The sequence below is a fragment of the Chanos chanos genome, chromosome 6 (assembly GCF_902362185.1).
Source record: "Chanos chanos chromosome 6, fChaCha1.1, whole genome shotgun sequence".
In the NCBI taxonomy this organism is placed as follows: Eukaryota; Metazoa; Chordata; class Actinopteri; order Gonorynchiformes; family Chanidae; genus Chanos; species Chanos chanos.
In genome coordinates, this window is record NC_044500.1 from 44,662,732 (window position 1) to 44,685,907 (window position 23,176).

At 43.0% G+C, this 23,176-nt stretch overlaps 2 protein-coding genes across 3 annotated transcripts in view; one reads left to right on the plus strand and one right to left on the minus strand.

Annotated features, from left to right (window-relative positions):
• The window catches only part of cntn4 (contactin 4), an 86,071-nt gene extending 79,080 nt beyond the window's left edge, over nt 1-6,991 (plus strand). The window contains exons 14-22 of the mRNA XM_030778396.1: nt 422-580; nt 1,451-1,600; nt 2,113-2,183; nt 3,372-3,606; nt 3,952-4,067; nt 5,188-5,374; nt 5,879-5,991; nt 6,108-6,276; nt 6,900-6,991. Of these exons, the coding sequence (XP_030634256.1) occupies nt 422-580; nt 1,451-1,600; nt 2,113-2,183; nt 3,372-3,606; nt 3,952-4,067; nt 5,188-5,374; nt 5,879-5,991; nt 6,108-6,276; nt 6,900-6,991 (1,292 nt within the window). The remainder of the gene's footprint in view (nt 1-421; nt 581-1,450; nt 1,601-2,112; nt 2,184-3,371; nt 3,607-3,951; nt 4,068-5,187; nt 5,375-5,878; nt 5,992-6,107; nt 6,277-6,899) is intronic.
• A 3,110-nt stretch (nt 6,992-10,101) lies between these two features.
• On the minus strand, nt 10,102-22,895 carry rbm19 (RNA binding motif protein 19). 2 transcript variants are annotated; one of them, XM_030776650.1, is made up of 25 exons: nt 22,796-22,895; nt 22,263-22,445; nt 21,729-21,860; nt 21,477-21,515; nt 21,099-21,363; nt 20,444-20,685; nt 20,001-20,060; nt 19,109-19,187; nt 17,700-17,771; nt 16,802-17,011; nt 16,413-16,543; nt 15,835-15,959; nt 15,066-15,162; nt 14,066-14,176; nt 13,506-13,706; nt 13,073-13,160; nt 12,613-12,794; nt 12,442-12,502; nt 12,243-12,322; nt 11,850-11,905; nt 11,607-11,723; nt 11,391-11,496; nt 11,038-11,158; nt 10,395-10,522; nt 10,102-10,204 (listed from the first exon to the last, which is right to left on the minus strand). In XM_030776650.1, exons 1-24 carry the CDS (start codon nt 22,829-22,831, stop codon nt 10,440-10,442), a joined length of 2,877 nt encoding a protein of 958 aa, XP_030632510.1. In that variant the 5' UTR covers nt 22,832-22,895; the 3' UTR covers nt 10,102-10,204; nt 10,395-10,439. The 2 variants fall into 2 exon arrangements, with proteins under 2 accessions (XP_030632510.1, XP_030632509.1); XM_030776649.1 differs by having other exon boundaries at nt 12,613-12,822; nt 13,059-13,160.
• Between the last annotated feature and the right edge of the window lie 281 nt (nt 22,896-23,176).

Consider the following 23,176-nt stretch of genomic DNA (forward strand, 5'->3'; position numbering starts at 1 on the left):
TTGGTGGAAAGTGTGTGTGTGTGTGTGTGTGTGTCACAAAATCCACACCATTCAGATCGCATGGTATCAACAGTACTTTTGTCATCGTTTTAAGCCCATTAAAATCCATTCCACTAATATTGAGATAACGGAGTACATTCAGCTCAGAAACAAACCCTAATACACGACACGCACTGTAAACATTTTTGCATCTGAAAAAAAAAAGATTTTTTTTATCCATATTTATCCTGATGGAGAAAAAAAAATTGTCTGTAATCTAATTAACGAGATTAGCTCTCCGAAAACACAGAGGGAGAAAAGCTTGCTCACACACAGCTGTATTCATTTGCTTTGGGCAACGGTTGACAAGGAGACGAGAGCTTGGGCTCTTTTTTTTTTTTTTTTTTGAAACTCTGGTTTGCATGACTGCTTCCTGTTTTAGGTCCCCCTGGTCCACCCACCGGCATCCGTGTGGAGGACATCACTGATACTACAGCCTCTCTTCACTGGAGGCCTGGGCCAGATAATCACAGTCCAATTACCACATACACTATCCAGGCAAGAACACCCTTTTCCCTGGGCTGGCAGGCTGTCACTACAGGTAGGGCTCTTAACCACTCTGCTACAGATCCCCAATGCTGAGATGTGACTATTTTCTGCTTCATATTACTAAGTGCTGATATATATTCTACTGAGATTTATGTTGAGGAGTTTTTTGGGGGTTTTTTTCTTTTTTTTTTTTTTTCTTTTTTTTTTCTACCTGCCAAATTCAGTGACCGGTGACTAGAGGACGATTGGGTTTGAATTATTGTGTGTATTTAGAGTCTCTCTCCCAGGGCCTTGCACTGCTTTTTTGTTCTTTTTGACATGGTGTGTGTGTGTGTGTGTGTGTGTGTAATGTGTCTGGTTTATTCAGAGGTTGGCATGGTGACCCCACCTGAAGCGTAACAACTGCTCAACTTTTCATGACCCGTTTTCTGATGTCAGTAATTTTAGCACTAGCTGATATGTCACAAACGTCATGTGAAAAAGGAATACACACACATGTACACACACACACAGAACACACGACATACACTGTCCAATATCACGTTTTTCCCTCTGGGTCAGGATAGCACTATTCCTGTCATAAACTCTGGTCAAATGAATTGATTCCCCCTGAGACAGTTGGTGTGTGTGTTGTATTTATTTGGATCTGTTGTGTTATTACACTGTGTATTCTCTGGAAGGATAAATCCAACTACCCTAACCCTCCAACCCCCACCCCACCTGTAGGGGCTGCCTACAGCCATTCCAGAACAGGGTGGCTTTCTGATGTTAAACCAAGCTTCTGGGAAGGGGGGAGGGGGGGGGGGCGGGCGGGGGTCACATAGTGGTGTGTGTATGTGAGCATGCAGGGGGGATGTTGCCCTTATTAAATGTGTGTGTGTGTGTGCGTGTGTGCGTGTGTGCGCGTGCGTGTGTTGCCCAGTGCCTGAGGTGGTGGAGGGCAGTCGTCTCTCTGCTACAGTAATAGACCTGAGCCCGTGGGTGGAGTACGAGTTTCGAGTGCTGGCCAGCAACGCCGTGGGGACAGGAGAACCCAGCAAACCATCCAAGCAAGCAAGGACAAAAGAGACACGTGAGCGCTCTTTACCGGCTCAGTCAAGTTCGCCTTACCCTTAACTCACAGGCCTAATTAAAACTGTCATTGAAATAATAATACGCCAGTGTATGTATTTATTTCTTTATTTTTATTTTGGTCGTTCTCAATTCTGAACCAGAATGGTGCAGGTGTACCTGTTTTCCCCCCCCGTTGCACAATATTATCTAAGATTCAAAATCATATGTTACATGAATCATCCCCCTTGGCAGCAGCCTTGTGCCTGCTGTTTTTCAGTTGAACTGCGGGGGCTTGGTTCCAGTCCAGCTCCGTATCTTATTCAGTCCATTTCTAATGAGCACTAATGCTCAGGCTAGCTGTAACTTATCACTCACAGAGTCTCTCCTCCTGTCAGGCGTGTCACCGTGATCTATTGATGTGGGTATTAATTCAAAGCCAAGGAGGTGCACAGGTAAAACGTGATAGACTCCGGCCGGAGATTAAGAATATCTTATCCCCCCCCCCCCCCTTCCCCTTCCCCTCCCCGACAGTTCCGAAGGTCACGCCGGCGAACGTCAGCGGAGGAGGTGGCAGTCGTTCGGAATTAGTCATCACATGGGAGGTGAGTCTGACCTCCACAGCTGCTCCTCGTGCTCTCCTCTGAGTGGAAAAAGGCCGAGCGTTATTACCCTCGCGTGATTTAGGCTTTTGTGTTGTTTTATGCAACACGTGGCATTTTCAGTTTTTAAGAACAGACAACCAATAACTTGCGCTTTTGCCCAAGGGAGAGTGGAAAAATGCCTTTGAGGTTTTAATAAGATAATTATGTAGGAAAGGTTCCTTCAAAGTTAAGGGAAATGTTTTAAAGATTGTGGAGTTTTTTTTTTTTTCTTAGGCAAACTGCATTGTTCCGTTTTTGAAAAGTGACAGAGAAGAGAGGCACTGTTGGTGTAGAACTGTCTCACAAGGAATAAATCAACTTTGAGACTTTAATTATAGACTTCTCAAGTGTCTTTGAACAAAAAAAAAAAAAAAAGGCGTTTTTAATAAGACCGAATTTAAAATTCATCTTGAAAACTCCTGCCTCCCACTCTTACTCAGAGCTCCTACGTGTCAATTTGAACGTGAAACTGCTGTATCGTCGCTTTAATGTGAATCGTTTCTAAGATTAAATAAAAACAAAACAGATTATCACACACAATAATCTGTTGCTCCACGTCACATATAATTAACAGAACATCTTTCTGATAAACCATAGACCCACATTATAGAATTCATATTAATAACTGTGTAGCTCCATCAACATGTTCATCTTGTAAAGAAGAAAGAAATATCCCTTTCCGGTTCTTACAACGAAAAGCAAAGGGCTAAATTCGTTTATGAGAGACTGGGATTTTGGAGGGTTGAGGTGGCAGGTCCCCTCTTTCTCTGCATCACACATATCACGGCCAACCGTAATGTCAGACGTGTCAGAAAGCCATTAGGTGTCAAAAAGCTCCAGTACGTGGTGTGGGTGTGGGTGTGTGTGTGTGTGTGCTTCTCAGCTCTTATAAACGAGAAGGCTGACATGTCTTTGACACTTTGTCTTTGGGGATTGCTCCTTTACAGAGCGTAAGTTACACCCCATAAATAGCTGAAATAAATGATGGACTATCACACTGTTTTTTTTGTTTTTTTTTTCTCAACAATAGCTGTAAGACAGCATCTCGCTGAAGGCGATATGTTATTGATGTGTGTGTGCGTGCGTGCGTGCGTGCATGTGTGTTTTTGTGTGTTTGTTCACTGGGTGATCTGTGTGTGTGTGTTGCAGCCTGTACCTGAGGAGCTCCAGAACGGGGGAGGCTTCGGGTACGTGGTGGCCTTTCGGCCCTACGGCACCACGGGTTGGATGCAAGCAGCGGTCCCCTCAGCGGAAGCGTCTAGATACGTGTTTAAAAATGAGAGTATTCAACCCTTCTCCCCGTTCCAAGTCAAAGTGGGAGTTTACAACAACAGAGGGGAGGGTCCGTTTGGACCGCTTGTCATCATTTACTCAGCTGAGGAAGGTCAGTTAAAAAAAAACAAAAACAAAAACAAAAACATGTTCCAATCTGAGCTCACAGCTAATGGGAAGAAGTTTTTGAAAATGTTTATAAGTAAACCCAGCATGTAAAAAATAAACAGTAAAACTCATTTCTAATTGAGTGAATGCCCATGAATATTTATGGCTGCTAGAGTCTTTTCACAGTAGGACAACCACCGAGACATCCCTCAGCTCACAGTATTACGACACAACTAAAACTACTGCTATCATTACTACCACTACTAATAAAACAATATAATCATAATAATAAACATCATCATCATCTTCATCATCAGTGAATGTTTTTTGACTGTACTGTTGTCGTCAGAGCCTGGGCGAGCTCCCACCAGAGTTCGAGCCAAGAGTTTGTCGGCGTCCGACGTGGAGGTGTCATGGAAAGCCCTTCCGTGGAACAGCAATAAGAAACGAGTTCTCGGCTACGAGGTTAGAGACGGATGCACGGTCTTCCCCTGACCCAACCCCCCCCCCCCACACACACACACACACACACACACACACACACACACGCTGTGTGACTGTTGTAGAGAAAAAAAACAATTCCATGTTTGCATCTTGTGCGAGCGACTATTAGTGTTCTTGTGCTACGTTGAGTGGGTAATTGAGTCTTATAAAGCGGTGCGTTGTTCTAGTATTGACGACTGTCAGTGAGTCGTGCATGGCGGGCAGCTCAGGCTGTCCTATAATGTGTGTTGTGTGTACAATCATCTAGTCCTTCTCCTCAGTCTTCCCCAGCTTTTCTATGTTGCAAGGGTTTTTTTTTTTTTTTTAACACATTGATCGCACTAATGAAGCAGCAATTGTTGGCTACGCAGTTTGGCAAAAGAATGACATATCGAATCTTCTGTCTAAACAGCCGGCCAGAGCCAAAATGGGCCATTGAGTTTGCTGATTGTTGTTTTAATTCTGCAGATTATTGAAAAATGGATGTTGGAATCAGAGGTTGCACTTTATCCATTGTTGTGGTCTACTCTGAAATCACACACAGTGGACGAACCACACATTTTCAATGCTTATCTGTCCTGAGGCAACCTCTCCACGGTGAGGAAGGGGGCGAGTTTAGACTCTTGCTGTCATCACTCTCTGTCTCTCTGGTTTGGACAGTCGTGTGGCCAGAGCAGAAAAGGCTTTTAGCCACCAGCTTGACAGCTGGGAAACGTTAGCGGGCATGGTCTGGCTATCAAAGTGTCATTTAAAAACACAGTGTCGTTTCAGAGACTCAGTAATGAGAACCTGAATCCTTTTATACCTCTGAAAAGCCGATAACCTCAAATGCAGATATGCCACTGAGCCGGTGACCAGAATAAAACCTTTCGTTTCGCTGCGTATTTTGTTGTTGTTGTTGTTTTTTTGTTTATTGTTTGTTTGTTTGTTTGCTCGCCTGCTTGTTTTTTTGTTTTGTTTTTATTTACGTTAGAAGTTCAAAGCTATTTAAAGGTTCTCAGTTCCGGACAGAACACGAGGGGAATTTTCCGTATTATCACTCTGGACGTGTTTCAGGTGAGATACTGGGAGAAGAAGTATTGTAACTCTGGACGTGTTTCAGGTGAGATACTGGGAGAAGAAGGAGAAGGAGGACGTGGCCAGCGTGCTGAGGACAGTGGGAAATCGGACGTCCGCCGTGATCCAGGGCCTGAGAGGAAGCAGCACGTACTACATCACGGTTAGAGCGTACAACACGGCCGGCACCGGGCCGCCCAGCGCCGTCGTCAACGTCACCACCAAGAAACCACGTGAGTTGCGATAACGGTTCACGTGTCCCGTCTGGTAGGGCCTTTTGTTGGGTATGTAACCAGACAGTTTATATTATCTGAGATTATTTAACACCAGCACCCCCGGTGTTAGAGCATTTCCCGTGGAAGGGTCCATTAGCCCTCCAGCATTGCATTGTTGCACTTGCTACACCTGTTGGATTTTTCCAAAGTTTGTGCTGAAAATGTCTGTGTCGACAAAATCAGAGGCCATTTGCCACCAAAGAAAATTTGTAACTTGGCAGTTTTCAAATATCCCTCTATAGATTGACCTTTAAGTTTTGATACAGATCAGAAATTGCGTCAAATCGTGCCAGACACTTGGAGTCTCCACTTGGATTCGACCTTCCCCCATCTTACATGTCCAAATGAATATCCGTATGATAACTACTGTAAAAAAAAAAAAAAAAAAAATGGGTCAAAAAGATGATGCATTAATACGGTGTCAAACACGGCGCAATGAAAAATGTCTTCTCTGGTCTTCAGCTCCAAGTCAGCCTCCAGCCAAAGTAATGTGGAACACGTCCAACTCCAAGATCATCCTGAACTGGGAGCAGGTGAAAGCCCTGGAAAATGAGTCGGAGGTCATGGGATATAAGGTGAGAGAGACTGACCTTTTGGTTTTGGGAGGCATGTTTTCTAGAATGTTCTAAACCCAAAATTCTAACCAGAATTGTTCTGCATTAGAACTCTGACCTGTTGCGTCATTCTTCAGGTGCTTTACCAGCGCAACAAAAACAGTCGTCCCAGCGTGATGGAGACTAACACCACCTCGGTGGAGCTGTCCCTCCCCATGGATGAGGAGTACATCATTGAGATCAAACCGTTCGGTGAAGGAGGAGAAGGCAGGAGCAGCCGACAGATCACCATCCCTAGAATATCAGGTCTTTTTTTTTTTTTTTTTTTTAAAGATCTTCTCACTTCAAATAGTTTTGGGAATAAGACGCACCTCCTGCTATTTTTCACGGAAAACAAAATGTGTTCCGGAAGCTATAAATTACACAGAACTCTCGCCTTACGTGTTTTCCGAAGCTGAAAATCAATCTGTATCAGATTAGGTGATGCTTATGAAGGATAATATATTTTAGGATGGTTGTCAAATGACTTTAACATATTTGTCCTCTCTCCTCCTGTATTATGAATGAAATACTATTCCCCTACGTTTGATACAGCTGCCGTGATTTATGACACAGGCGTCGAGTTAATAAGAATGGAAATCATCTGAGCCCTGGCAATGTCTGCGCAAAAGGGGATGTATTTAAATCAACAAAGATGAAGAGTAATCGCATACATGGAATTTGAGTGTTTGTTTGCTTGGTGGAGGATGACAATCCAATCTAAAGATCGTTCCTTTTTTCTTTTTTTTTCCTCAGTGCTCAGGGGTTTGATTGTTAGTTTTTAATTTGAGTGCTCACGCATCACTTCCAGCACGTCGTTTACTCACAGTAAATAAGTTCACTCAGTTTCATTCAGCTAACCTTCTGTTTTTTGTTTTTTTTTTCCTCAGGTCCTAATGCGATTGGCTCCGCTTCCAAGGTTTCCACTTTGTCAGCTCTTAGCACGATAGCATTGTCCTTTACAGCACGGACATCTTTATGAACTGCGTGGGCAGAGTGCAGACCACACCTCCTCCTCCTCTGAAGAAGAAGGAGATTTTTCAAACAAGAGACTGTAAGGATCAGCACAACCTCCATTCAAAAAAAAAACAAAAAGAAAAAACAAAAACATCCCCTTAGAGGAGTACTTAACCTTGACTGTGACTGTCATTCCAGCAAAAGCGAGAGTGGTTGGTAAACGGCTTGAATTTGTTGTTACCAAAGCAACTTCTACTGAAACAAAAAAAAAAAAAAAAAGATGAAGAAGAGAGAGAGAGGGAGAGGGAAAAGAAAAACAACATGTCTTATATGCATATTTTATATGACCTGACTGGCTTTTTATTGAGATTTCTTTGGATGCAGTCTGTCCGACGGTCTTTGCAGTCTAAATAAAGGCTAGGTTGTATAGGAAAGTACTATAGAAGATGCATGTCATTTATGAAACGTCAGAAAACGCATTTTTTTTATCCTTTCATTGTTCCAAAAGCAAGTTGTGTTTGGAATGAATTATTGTTGATATCGAACCGAGACGACGAAATGGGGGCACGGCCCATCTTCTAACGCCCAGGTCGCAGGCCTTTGGGTTAAGTCGTAAAACTCTCCTAAATGTTTACTTTATGTGAAATGTTGCACTGAATTTTATTTAGTTCTGTCTCAAACATAAGGGCAGTTTAAAAAAAAAAGAAAGAAAAGGAGAACAACGAAAAAGAGATCAACAGGACATAAAAAAGGGGACAAAAAAAAGAAAGATGTCGAAATGGTGAAGGTATTCATCTTTTACTCTCTCCGTACAACAGCCACGTCGTCACTCCATCTCACGCCAGGCTCCTGCTGACTCCGTAATCTAGACTTTTCCGTCGTCTTCGCTCTTCCATCTGTCCGTCCGTCCGTCTGTCTCTTTTTCACTTAGCGTCGTGTCTAGAGCTGTTTTTTTTTCACCTTGTGTGTGCCTCATGGCGTGTTTAAACTCCTCAGGTCCTAACAAAAGCCTTAACTTGTCAAATCTGTATTCGAGCATACGTGAACATTCTAGAACCAACTGTTGCTTGTGTTTGGTGAGAAGGTAACGTGAGATGTCACCGATGGGGTTTGGTTTAAGCTAGCGGGTCAAAAATTGGAGGCAGTCATCCCTAATAAATCGTGTTTCTCTGTCATATTGGAAGCAGCGTTTTGCTGGTTATTAGTTTTAAGGGTAATATGGTGTATGCGCAGGGCTCGAAATGATCTGAGGCTCACTGAACATGTGTAGAGGAAAGAAAAAAATTCTATCGTCCGCTGCTGCTGCTGCTTCAAACTTGTCATTATTTTTTTTCACTAGTCTTCTGATGCTGTGGATCCCAGACTGCTATGGTACTCTATGTAGCTTGTACAATAGTCCAAGTGCAGAGTGTGTGTCGTTCTCTTAAAAGAGGATCTGTAGATTACTGAGAAAGTCTCTGAAATCAAAATGTGTAATATACTGTTTTATATATTTCAGATCATTTATATTTAAAAGGGTGTGGGGGTTAGAAACACGTTTCTTTAAGAGCTGCTTTTGGTTTGTATCTGATGATGAAAAACAAAACGGAAACGGAGACAAAAGAAAACAAAACAAAACAAAAAAAAAAAAGCGAACAGGACAATTTCATATTGTAGCTAAATGTGGCAGTGCATGTGAATGTTCTCTCTTCTCTTCTCTTCTCTCTTGGGATTGTCTGTCTAAAACTGAGAGGCTTATAAAGCAACAGGAGAACTTGAGCACTTTTTTCTCGCGAGGTTGCTGTATTGTGTATAAGCAAGAATCCAATCTCTCCCAGTCTGCGTGCTCTCTCTGTGTCTCTCTCTCTCTCTCTCTCTCTCTCTCACTCTCTCTCCTCTAGGTGCTTTTCTCCAGACCGTTCTGTGTCATTAGAGGTCTAACAGTAGCACCATAGATTCTCCTGGGGTTTTTTTTCTTTCTTTTTTTTCTTTTTCTTTTCTTTTCTTTTTTTTTTTTTTAGATGTTGTTTGTTTTTACTGGATCGACAAATAAAGTTTATAAACTTATAAAACTGAACGAATCCGGCTCTGTTCTGTCCGGCCCTTGACATCGATGACTAACTCACCAACCAGAAGTGCCACGGACCCCCCCCCCCTTTTTTTTTCTTTTGTCCATTTTATTTTCTTAATTATGTGAGTATATTATGTACCTTGCTCTTAAAAAAAATAGATTATCAAAAGTCTTGAAATAAACCCTGTATTGGTAAAATAATACATGTTTTACTCATCGTACCTTTCTTTAATCATGGTAAAGAGGGAAAAAAAAGGAGGGGGTGTGTCTTATGAGCTCATCCAATGAGGTGGTGTAAAAAAAGTATTACGGTTACAGTACAGTGTTCTCAGGGCTCTTCTCCATACAGCTGAGTCTGCCAGTTAACTTACACCATGAGTCCAAACTGCCCAATGAGAACAGAGCTAATGATCGTTCCGAACCGGACAGTGCTGACTTTTGTTATCTCACTTAAAAAAAAAAAAAAAAAAAATCCGGCTTTGTTGAATACTGTACTGGATCAATCCGGCTTTGTGGAATACTGTACTGGATCAATATCGGTTTTCTCCGGGGAAACCAAAATAATGAAGGGAAACCATGATGATGAAAGGAAACATCTTTGAGGTGAACATCTCAAATGTGTGTATTTAGAACACATAATCCATTAGAAAATCAAACATAATACAATCATTTAGAAAATTACAGACAGAGGATCTATAAAACAGGAAAACAAACTTTCTTTTATATATGAACAGACTTTTTCTTACACAACGTATAATGAGAGGATGGTTCTATGAATTGACAAAGCGTTTTGCTGTTAAATATTTTCTAGCCAAAAAAAAACGCATCACAGAGGTGAATAATTTAGGTAAAATTCTAGGCCCATACCAAGTGGAGAATCTGACGGGTACCAGAGACACGGGGGCATCCATAAAGTGCCTGACTTAAGCTCTGTTAAAAAGTCTCTTTTGTACCTTAGTCTTTTGTTTTTATGCAAATGGTACACATTCTCAGCCTTACATTTCCCCTCACACACAAACTTATTCAAAGTCACGAGGGCTTTTTTGATGTTGTTGTTGTTGTTGTTGTTGTTTTTAATGAACGGAGAGCATCCCCTTCCTGGTGCTGAACAGTCAGTAGGCGTTTTGAGTGACAGCCAGCCAACCCAATCAGAAACCTCTCCTTCAGTTACCCTCAGCTGGGATTGGTCTGTGCAGAGAGTGAGTGCTGTTAGCAATTGCGAACAATAACGGAAAGATAAATGACTGTACAGAGGAAGGCTAATTGGGGGCAATTTCATCACTAAAAGGGGAAGGCCTGGAGGTATTGTACCAGCATCTAAAACATATTGGGGTCAAAGTCGTCGTAATGACAAATATGATTATATTAAATGATTTACCTTCATACTGTTGTTCTGTTTTGGGGGCGGTAATGAATACGTTGGTCAGTCCTGTTCTTCCTCCCCAACCTCCATCTGTTCTAGAATGCTCTCCAACACCTCCGACTGCTTACGCTTCTTTGGAGCATCTGAAAGTGAGACAAAGACAGAGCGAGACAGACAGGGACAGGGAAACAGAGGAACAGGGAGAGACAGACAGGAACAGGGAAACAGAGGAACAGGGAGAGACAGACAGAGACAGGGAAACAGAGAGACAGGGAGAGGGATACAGAGACAGGGAAACAGAGAGACAGGGAGAGGGAGACAGAGAGAGAGAGAGACAGAGAGAGAGACAGAGAGGGGGAGACAGAGAGACAGGGAGTGGAGGTGGGAAGACACAGACCAACAGAGGACGCAATGAGAAGATCCTTTTTATTATAAAAACAGAAAGAAAGAATAAAAGAAATGTGTAAAAAAAAACAAAAAAACAACACTATTAATATTGAAAACACATTCTCCTTGCGCAGGGGCGAATCTGACTGGCATCTAAAAGACTTTGCTGAGGCTGACAGTCAGAACGGACGTCGTCAGAGGTGACGGCACGTCCTCGGTGCGGCCTGAGTGACTGAGCACGCTCAGATCAATGTGGGACAGAGGGCGTTACCGTGGAAATGCTGCGCTGTCTTTCTGCGCAGAGAGTCCACGTTCTCCTCAGCATCTGCCCACTCCAGAACCAACCTCCTTCCGTACAGATGAGTGCTGTGACACAAGGCCGCAAACGCTTTCTGAGAGAGAGAGAGAGAGAGAGAGAGAGAAAGAGACAGAGAGAGGGAGAGAGAGAGAGAGAGAGATTTGGGTATTGGAAAATAATAAATTCTTAAAATAATAACAGTTCATAATTCGTAGAACAAAAAGAACAAACTAACAAAAGACAGGCCTAAAAAGAGAGAGCATGAAAGAAAAGAGAGAGAGGGAGAGGGAGGGAGGGAGAGAGAGAGAGAGAGAGAGACGTCTCACCTTGGCATCCTGTTTAGTAAGGAAGTCGACAAAGCCGAAACCTCTGTGAGACCCAGTGCCCGCGGCCTTTTTAGGCAAACGCACGGTTTTCAGCTCGCCGAATGTGCTGTGAAAAGACGCAGGAACGCTTGAGGTAAACAAACCACATTAAACCACGGCTAGCTCCTAAACAAGCTGTTCTTACTCTCGGTTTACAGCCAGGCATCGCCGTCTTACCAAAACAGTTCTCGGAGCTCCTTCACCGTAGCCTGGAAGGGAATGTTTCGCACCAGGATCTTAGAGGTCGTCTGTTTCCTGGCTTTCTGCTTTTTCCGAGAAGTGACGACGTTTGATCTGTAAGCCGCGAGGAGAGTGACACAGGTTTGAGACAGAAGAAACTGGAAGGACTGCGGTATAAGAGAGAGAGGGAGGGAAGTGAAACTGATCCTGGATCAGTGAGACCGAGCTGATGTCGCTTACTTGGTGGCTCTTTCCGAAATCTTCAATTCCAGCTGATGATCGTCTACTTTACAATGCTGTAGGGGGAGAAAAAAAAACCAAACAAAAGAAATGACATGAGAGAGGAAAAAAAAGGAAGAATAATCGTGAGAGAGGCTGAGAGACAGACAGTGAAAAGCAGGCGTAATGACACAAAGTCGTGAGAGAGAAATAAAAAAAAAAAACAACTCTTGCAAAACATCTGTTTTCAGACAGTGCAAAGTTTACACGTCATCTCATACATAGAAGTGACACCATTACCCAACGGTTTGACAGTCTGTCTCAACATATAAACTGAACAGAAAGGTTGTATAAAGTGTAATAAAACTGTCAAAACACACTTATTTAAACATCAGATATTGAAGAGCGTTTTACCTGAAGTTGTCTGATAGCTTTCTGAGCCGATTCTGGTTTCTTGTACTCCACAAAGCCGTAACCCATGGACAGCATCTTACCTGACATGAGACAAAATGTTGTTAAGGATGAATTTTCTCCTCAGCGTTTTTGTGTACAGCTGTGAAGAAAACAGGTCTCTGACATGCTGTAGAAGTCAAGACCAACTTATAGAACACACCTGACTTGTCTCTTTTCTTAGAGATGGTACAGCTCTTTACCTCTCCACATTTAGAGAAAGTCTGTTTAAAGAGAGAGAGAGAGAGAGAGAGAGAGAGAGAGTAAGTTTCTAGAACAGTCTATAGATGGACTGAGAACTAATGGCTCACACTGACTCAGAGTCAAACTCTACCTGTCGGAGGGTCTCCTCTGTGGTGCTGAAGTTGAGGTTCTTGATGAAGAGCGTAGCCCCCGGCAAGCTCTCATCATCATCCTCCTCCTCTTCCTCGTCATCTTCCTCCTCTTGATCCTGTCCTGCTGTTTTATCTGTGTCCTTCTGGGCAGGTGCTCCATCCTGACTCACAGAATTGGCCTCTGCGGAATGAGGGATGATGGGATAAGAGTGAGAGACAGATGAGAGATTTGTGCGACAGGAGGAGAGAGCGAGAGATAGAGAGGGAGAGAGGAGAGAATTAAAAGGAGGAAATGAGAGAACAGGTAAAGGATGATGCAAGCGTCTGTCGAACTGATGAGACAACCGATGGAACCTTAAATTAATCAGACTTAAGCTAAGCAGAATGATGAATTGACCGAATAAGAGAAAGAAGGAGAGATGAGAGAGAGAGAGAAGTGAAGGATAATTACTGGACTACCTGCTGTGTGCTTCTTAGTCTTGCTCGGGGCAGGAGTTGTAAAGACACCGACTGGAGCCCACTCCAAATACAGAGGAACATGCTGAAACTACAGAGAGAGGGAGAGGAGGGGAAGAGAGAGAGACAGACAGACAGGGAGAGAGGGGTGGGCGTTGAAGGGAGAGAGAGGGGAGAAAGAGATCAAAAGAAGGTCACGCTACACGCAGCATCCTGCTAACAACCAGCCTGAATCCAAACAGAACTAAAACACCCTCCAAATTTGTTCTGCATCTCCCAGAGTGGAGAGAACTTCAAAAGGCAAAACCTGATTAGCATGCTATTGTGGATGTTCTAATTGACTGAAACCCTTTCATTAAAAGGAGGAATCCTCAAGGGGGAAAAAAAAAAGTCACTCACACACACACACACACACACACACAGGTTAAACACGGACCTTGGTATAGGCCAATCTGAGGAAAGCCCGTTTGGCCTCTGTGGGCTCCAGGAACTCCACTATGGCCGTGAGACCAGCAGGGGGCAGCAGCACACGTCCCAGTGAGCCGAAAGGAGAGAAGACCGCCTCCAGCTCTGATGCCTGGACCCCGGCCGGAAGGTTCTTTACCAGGATTACTGAGGTACTGCGCGGACCCATGGCCTGATGGTGTAACACACACACACATGCACACACATTTATTACATTTGAACATAATGGTATGCTTTTCAGCTTATCTTTTATGGACAGCTTATACTTAACTGAAATTTTCAAAAGAGAAGAAGAAAAAAACGGATAATACTGGATGCCAAAACATGTCTGTGTACTGTAGACAGCTTTTCAATGACTCTTCATCACAAACAAATTGGTAAAACTGTCATACTGACATGGTTTCAATCTGAGAGACAAACAAAACCTTTCATTACTGAAAACGAGAAAAACACACACTGTTCAAAGCCACAGGGGGCATAAAGGATTGGGAGAGGCTAAAACACATGGGAAAAGCTGACGGCGTCCTGTACCTGGCTGAAGGAGTCCAGAGAAACCCCGTTGTCCAGCAGAAACTGTCTGGTCTCCTGGACGATCTGAGTTTCACCGAGGGCCATCCGCACGGCTAAACTGCCTGTCGACTCCTGCACAACCACACACACATACACACAGAGAGTCAGCTCTGACTGCAGGAGCGCACGTACACATACATATGTACACATACACACAGGGGGTCAGCTCTCACTTACACAAATACACAAAACAGAAACAGACACACCCAGAGCAAGTTCTGACAGAAGGAGACATACAGACGCGCGCGCACGCACACGCACACACACACACACACACGCGCGCGCGCGTGTAGATATATATATACACACACACACAAGTACAGAGTCAACTCTAGCTGGAGAAGGTACACTATACAAGCACACACAGAGTCAGCCTTCAGAGAACATGGCATATACACACACAAAGTCAGCTCTCTCTGCAGGGAAACACACTAAAACACATAGACACACATTCAAAGACAGTTCTGACTCGAAGAGATGCATGTACACACACACACACACACACACACACACACACACACACACTCACTCACTTCATCTGTACTGTGAACAGAGCAGATGTGACAGTTATCTGAAAACCTTACAAAGACATTTGTGTCAAGTTCTTAAGTCAAAGAAAATAGAACCGCACTGACATTGGACTATATCAGAATTTGATAAGCAAATTTATAGAGCAATCAAATTATCACAAAAAAACCTATATAAAATATGACACATTAAAAATGGATTATGCAGGGAGGAAACAAGGATTTTCATCTCAAAGATCTAGCAGTATAGTAATATACATAAACATTTGCTTACCAAAGACCAAAAAAACCTCAAAACTTTCTAATACCATTAAAGGACAAACCATGTCACATTAAACCATTTAATGTTACATGACACTGGAGTATTCCGACCTCTTAAGAAGGAAAGCAGACTAATCTATTCCCACATTATCAGATTTGACACTGGGACTCACATGGTCTAGGACTTGACTCTTTGTAGTGTTGTATTTCTCCGCGATGGCGTCAGCGACCGCACTCGTCCCGAGAAACAGCGTGTTCCAGTTATGGGAGCTGAAAATATGTTGTTATGGCAACATTAAAGCAGGACGTTACTATGGTGCTGCTATTGCTTTAGGAGAGACGTTTGCTTTTGTATATATATTTTACACGGTCAGAACAGGACATTTAGCACATGCTCTTACACAGAAGCGTCAAACTTTTCAGTGTTCAAGGATATGTTTTAGGACACGATTCTTTATGGATTCCACCAACGGCATCAGTCGGTAGTTTATGTTTTACTCAACGGCTTGCATTCATATCTCAAACCTGCAGGGGCTAAACTTGTAAAGATATACTCAGGGATGTATTTAATAATCACAAGGGCATGTTTTATAAGGACATATTTTAATCGTTTTCAAACAGAGCACAGCTCTGCCCATGTTGTTATTTTATTCGTACGGTGCTTTTCACAACGGGCATGGTCCCAAAGCAGCGTTAACAGGATGCCAGGCCTGATAACCCACCTCCCCCCCCCCACCCCCGGCGAACGAGCCCCGGGCGACAGTGGCAACGGAAAACTCCCTTAGGCCGAGAAAGACAACTAGGAAGGAACCAAAACTCGGGAGGGAGAGCTGCTGAGGTGCTGCTCATCTGTCCTCCCATTGGACAGTCTTGACTAAGTGAGAAATCCTCATTGCTGGTTGCCAGCTTGCAAATATAAAACAGTGTGACGGAGCAGCTCACCTGCCGCTGCTCGCCTTCTCCTTGGCGTCTTTTTGTCTCTTAAACGAGGAGCTGCCTGGAGCACCGCCTCCCTGCTCCGCTTTCTCCTTCCTCAGCCTGGAGGGCAGGATGTGGAGCATACGACCCTACGGAAGAGTTCACACCACGCTGAATCTCCGACCAGCGACAATATGAACTACCCCAGTGACTCTGTGACTCGTTTATATGACTCATTAACACTGTCATTACTGTGTAGTTACTGACATTCCACCTGTAATTACATTCCACCCAAGTCATTTACAGCATCCTTCTTCAGCGGTTTTCCTTTATGTTACAAAGCAATAGAGTCTAATAATATTCGCTTGTTATTAAAAATTCAATTGCACTGACCGACACGTTCATTGTATAAGCACGACGTTATAAAAGACGCAATACAAAGTGGCTGTCATATAACTGATAACAAATCCTTTGGTGTGCCGACAGAGGAAAAAAATACAAAAAAACGAGACCAGTCAAAATAACGTTAAAAAAAACAAAAAAACAAAAAAAACAAAGAGGTTCGGAGGCACAGGGAGAATTGGAAAGGCGTGGTCCGGTACCTGGAAGATGTGGCCGTCCAGTCGGGCCAGAGCCTGTACGGCGTTCTCTGGAATCATGTACGTCACAAAGGCAAAACCTTTGGGTTTCTTAGTCAAACTGTCTATAGGAAAGTTCACGTCAGATACAGAACCTGTAGAGAACACAGACAAAACACAAGGAGTCAATAGAGTTTCTTATTCCAGCCGATATGTATCAAACACTTCAGAGTAAGAGTGCTGATCTAGGAACAGCTGCATTTGATCCATACAATTGTAAATACTGGGATTTTGACAGGTTGAAACTGATTCTAGATCAGCATCCTTATTCTGATTGATATACATGTATATGTGTGTGTGTGTGTGTGTGTGTGTGTGTGTGTGTGTGTAACATGCAACCTGAAAACACGCACCGTGTTTAGAGAACAGCTCGTTAAGCTCTTCCTCAGTGCAGGTGTACGGCAGGTTTCTGACGAAGAGTCTTCCCGATTCCGCCACATCCTCCTCTTCCTCGTCCTCTCTCAGCTCCCGCACGAAGTTTCTCCCCTCGTTCCTGTTCTTCATCCCTGACCTGTCCCGGTCCGTGAAATTATTCACCTGAAACACTTCAATGTAGCGCTCTCCTGTGGAGAAACACACACACACACACACACACACACACACGCAGAGTCACGTAAGTGACTGGTAGTGGACTCTCTTTGGCTCTATATCCACCCAAACTAGACTGCATGTTTAAGCAGAGCTTACAGACAAAAACACTGCCTTTACACTGGAAAGTAATTTAATGTTCCAAAAAGAGAACAAAGGTATCACAAGGGGTTTGTACTGACATGAAATGAAAAAAAAAAAAAAACACATTTTAGAGAAAGACAGAGTGTCTCTGTCCTTGCTGTCTGTTCCAGGCCAGCTCTAAGAGTCACTATTGAATAGCTGTTCTTCTCCAGGTGCAGCAAAGGTAAAAACAGACAGAGAGGACATCCATAGACCCCGAGGGTTTTTCATCAAATTCTCCCACTAATGGAGCGTCTTTCTGCCTGTCCACTCCTGTGAAGTGCAAGCTCCAGATTGATCTAAATGACACTCCAGAAAAAAGCTTGCAGTACTTTACAGCTCTGTTTTACACATCAAAACGCAGACTCGTCGCGTATTTGTTTTTAATGCATCAGTTAGTGGAGCATTTTATAGTTGTACGGTCTTAATAAGGAATCCAATTATCGCGACAACTTTTTGTGCATCCCTCCAAATGTAAGAAAAGCCATTAGCTGAAATATAGCTGTTATATATAGTCCTGGCCTTAAGGAGTCCACTCACCCATGTAGTCTTTGTTCATCTTCAGTGCTTTCTTTATTTCCTCTTCAGAGTTCAGGTCCACATACACGTAACCTGGACGCAGCCAATCAGCAATCAGTATCAGGTAAATGACCCAATCAGAGATGTTCATTGGATATATTGTTTCCTTCTGTTACTCAACCAATGGGCAAAGGTCAATGTTTAGCATGAAGCCCATAATGGAGTCAAAGTAACTTCTTTAAATAAGATCATAAGCACGGATGACTCGATTATTGCTGGTCGGCTTCAGGACAATGAGACCAGCCACGGCCCGGTCATCGACGACTTTGTCAAGTGGTGTGAGTAGTCCTATCTTCAATGAAACATATCTAAGACTGAAGACATGATAACTGATTTTAGAAGCCCGCACACATGAAGCCACATCCATAAAGGGTCAGACAGTGGAGTGTGTGCAATCCTACAAATACCTGGGGGACAATTATTGACTCAAAACTGAACTTTGAAGCAAATTGTGAAGCTGTGTGCGAAAAGGGGCGTCGGCGTTTGGTTTGAGGAAACTGTCCTATTTCCACACTGACAAAAAGCGTGATGATCTTATTTTATTGTGCTTTCGTTGAATCGACTGGATCTTTTTCTTGGGTGTCATGGTTTGGACACCAAACCTATCTTTACCTATCTTTAAAGAACAGAAACTCTCTGAATCAAATTGTTAAATGGTCCAGTAGGCTGAGTCACAGCTTAGCCCAGCGTCCCCGTACACCAGACAGTTACAGCGGATAACTGACTCGATTTTAAATGACAACTCCTACTCGCTGCACACTGAATTTCAGCTCCTTCCTTCTGGACGAAGTTTCATCATCCCAAAGTGCAGAACAAAGCGGTATAAAAATAGCTTTGTTCCAGCAGCCGTTACTCAGATGAAAAAGTCGTAGCAACATTGCATAGATGATATATCTTTTTATTTATTTTACCTATTTTACTTATTTTATCATTTTACTATTGTATTTTATTTACTTGATTGTTTTTGTTTTTAGTTTTACTGGTTTAGGAAAGATTGGAACCTGAGCACTTTTAGTATGTTTGTAAATTGTCTGTGTTGTCTGTAAAACACGTGTCAAGAGGGATGATGACTCGTCTACTGCAAACCAAATCTACCCCCGGGGTACAACCAAAGTAACCTGAACCTAAACCTGATCGTTCCGGAAGCTTCTCACAGAATTACCTCTGTGTTTGGAGCGTTCAGGTAAGCGATTATAAGTCCATACACCACTGATCAAAAGAAAAGAGAGAAGTCTAGAACATTCAAAAAGAATAAAAAATGTTCCAAGAACATGAACACCAGCAGAGTCCATAGCCGCCCACTCTCCTCCTACAGCAGACAGAAGAATAAAAGGGGGAAAACACAGAGAGAACGAGTCTCCAGTTCTTACCGGATCTCAGGCCGTTCGCCGTCTTGCCAAATCGAATGGCCACTGGTTTCAGAGGGGCCATGAACTCACGTACTCTTTGCTGTAATATCCCAAATATGTCAAAATGACCCAACTGTGCTTCAATCATGTCTTATAGCAATGACTTAGGGGTACGTCGCACACTTTAACATTTTCCCATACACCTCCGAGGCAACAGTTAATCAATTTAAAAGAAGCATTTCATGAACACTGCCTGGCCAAAGAAAAAGTCGCCGTTTGGATTTGGAGCCTCTGGAGGCAGTGTTATGATCTGGGGTTACTTCAGCTGGTCAGGTCTTGGCTCAACAACGTCATGTTGCAATAAAATGAAGTCAGCTGAGTACCTGAGTCTACCAAATGACCAGGTAATCCCCTCAGTGGATTTTTGCTTCCCTGATGGCATGGGCATATTCCAGGACGACAATGTCAAGATTCATCAGGCTCAAACTGTGAAAGAGTGGTTCAGAGAGCAAGCGGAATCATTTCCACACACGAATTTGTCGGTCCTGACCTTAACCACATTGAAAGTCCTCGGGATGTGCGGTGGAAGACTTTTTACGGGGTGGTTCGACTCTCCCGTTGTCAACAAGATCTTGGCTAAAAATTACTGCGACTCTGGGCGGAAATAAACGTGGTGACATTGCATGAGGTTGTCAAACCAATGCCACGGCAAACGCGCGTCGTAACCACAGCTAAAGACGGTCCAGCAAAATATTAGAGTGCGCGACTGTTCTTTTTGACCAGGCAGTGTATTTTAAGGTAAAACTTTGGATCCACATTGTAAGCAGGCATAAAAGGCTTTGTTGTCTTTTACGTAAGGCAAGCCTGTGAGATGGTACGTCATAGGGCAAAGAGTCAGCTGACTGTCTCTCACCTCCGTGACGTTGTAGGGCGCCCCTCGTAGTTTGACCGTGTACTCTGTCGCGGGCTCAACCTGCCAACCAATGAGAACGCGTGAGAAAGCATCCCAGAAGCCCCTGAGTTTAAAAAAAAAACAGCATCTTTCTGAAAGCTAATGCTCAAAACTACCCAGAACTCTCTCTTACAGCCAATCAGAGAAGAGATGTTCGGTGGGACAGCCGTAACACTGGGCAAAGCAAACAGATCACGCAAGAAAACATACGGTGCAGAGCAAACAACTGCCCTGAGAGGTGATCAAACTAAAAAAGCTCTTATCAGTAACTGACAACAAATCCCAGAGAATTATTTTCCTTTTAAGGGCCCTGTTACACTGTTTAGAACAAACAAACAAACAAACAAACAAACAAACAAACACACACACACACTTAGAAGAACTCCCAATTGACAGTCGCAGACCTTATCCTGTATTTTGTGGCTTTTCTGCGTCGGGTCCCTGTCCCCACTCTCATAAGCGCTGTCATTATGCGGCACTGGTGCATCTTCATCCTCCTCTTCGTCCTCATCATCATCTCCATCCTCATCATCGTCAGACTCCTCCTCATCCTCACTTCCAGCCAGGGCATCTGATTGGTTGACCACTTTGGAGCGGAGGTAGTCCATGTCTGACAGTCCCGCCCTCAGGGCCTCTTTATTAGTATCTAGAACACAATTCGCATAAAGAATTCAAATCGACTTTATTAAGACTCATCCTGAACCGAATGGTATCAATGCTAAATAAAGCACATTTGCTTTTGTTACCTTCCATAAGGTAAGAATCATTATTTACAGCACGTTAAATGATTCATATAAAAAAAAAAAAAGAGCGAGATATGGAAAACAGTGTAAACAAAGAGATGGATTTCTCTGAAGGTTCTTACTGTCATACGGAGAATGTCGGGGTGTTTTGTGTTTTGATACTATCTCTAAATTAAACTGTCATCTCTTTGTCTGAAATATAGGGGTTTACCGCCTTGGGACTGAAAAGCTGCGTCGTCCTGACAGTTCATTTCACTCAGTGAAGATTCAGAGGAGAAAACCGTTAACAAAACTTTTACAGGACAGATTTTCCTACCCTGCTCTGTGTCTTTTTCTTCTTTTTCCTCCACTTCTTCCTCCTCTGGAGCGTCATCCTCTTCCTCGTTGTCACTCGGTTCCTCTGACTCATCAGAGTCGAAGTTTAGGTAGTCATCCGTGACTGCTCTCTTCTCTGGCTTCTTGCTCTTGTCCTTGCCCGCGGGTACTGCTGATTTGTCCAGAGAGTCATTGGCCCATGTAGGTACTAGAGTACGGTTCTGGTGCACGGCCAGGAACTCCTGGAAGCTTTGGTCTTTCTCCAGCTATAAAACAGACAAGTTTTAGGATCCTTATTAAAGCCTTAATAATACTTGCAGACCTACTCAAATTTAAGTCTTTTTTTTTCTCTTTCTTTTACAAGAGTTGATCAACGTACCTCTCCCAGAACAGATTTGAGTGCCTTTTTCTTCTTTTCCTACAGATAAAAAATAAACAGAACAATTATTTGCAGTCAAGCATTAAGCTGACGTTTAAGCACTATTCTTAAATCAGATTAGTACTGGACCGAATTAGTATGGTTATGAGGGTAATCTGCCAAACTGTAATTTTTAGCCTTGGAAAAAGCAAGAAGGTGAAAGAAGAGGAAAGAATGAACTATGGCTGGTGTAAGACAGATTGTCATTTGTACCTGAGGGTCTTTCTTGTCTGCTTCATCTGCCTCTGTCTTGTGCTCTGTCGTTTTGTCGTTAGCAGGTTGGCGAGTGTGTTTACTCCACGGTCTGGGTTTAGAAAGATCACCAAAAGCTTTGCAATATTCAACCTGAGAAATAATAAACATACTTAGAAACATAGAACAGATGATGCAAAAAAAAACTTGACACCGCTTTTAGTGATAAATTTGACTGAAATGCTAGTTAAATCATTTTGTCTCTGAGATGAGGTACTTCAAACCAGGAGTTAAAAAGGAGTTATGCTGTAAGACTGGTTATATTGAAGTGTGTACTGGAGTTCACATCTCTACTTTCTAGTCCTATAAAAGACATATCTTAAAAATTACAAAAGACTTAGATGCATCAGGTATGTATATGATTATTTCCATACACTAAGCGTTTAAAAGAATGCTTTTTATGACATGGACGTATTAGCTGTTTACGCCATAAACAAAACAGCCACAGCCAATGACTAGAATATCAGATTAAAAAAATGTAAAGCAAGCTCTCACCGTCACTCTAGACGTGTCCACGAAGCTCTTATTGAAGTGTTTCAGAGCTCTCTCTGCATCCTCCTCAGACTTGAAACCCACGAAGCCGAACTTACGAAACTTTCCGTCCTTAGTGAACTTCAGTCCGCAGTCAGTCAGCGTTCCGAAGTCAGCGAACATTTTTCGGAACCGCTCTTCCTTCATCTACAAGCAGAAAAAAACAAGGCCATAAATATGATCAAATATGTAAATTACAGACCGTTGCAAGGATGCATCGAGGGGTAAACCGTACTGCGTGCTCAACACTCCAGTGTGCTGTATCCCCCAATATTACGACAGCTCATGGCTTTCATTTAAAGTACAATGTCGTCGAGTATGTAGAGGGCAACAACAAAAGTTATTGGAATGAATACAGATAACGTGTGTAATGAGACAGAACATTTACAAACTTCAGAAAAGCAGAGTGTGTAGTTCATACTGTATTTCAATTTTTATGGCACAGCGAGGAACCTAAGACATGTCAGCGTTTTTCCTCCTCTCTGTAAAATACTCACCCCATTTGGGAGATTTTTGACGATCAGTCTGGACATTTTATCTTCTTGTCAGTAGGGTTTAAACAGCAAAATAATGAAATCCTTTTTTGTCAATAATGAAGCATGGACATATCACTGTGTCGCCATCTTTGATGTGACGTAAATTTTCGTCGTCGATTTCCTTTCTCGAGACCAGCTAGCTTACACTGCCCTCGCCTGGATGTAATAAGTTACGTCGTGTACTTTTAGAGAGCTAAAAATCCCACCTATACTCACTTCGCGTGTCTATAGCCTTTAGACCAGGGGTGGGGCAATTCCAGTCCTGGAGGGCCGGTGTCCTGCCGGCTTTTGTTTTCACCTCTTAGCTACCTGTTGATTTTCACTTTGAAAACAGGTGTGCAT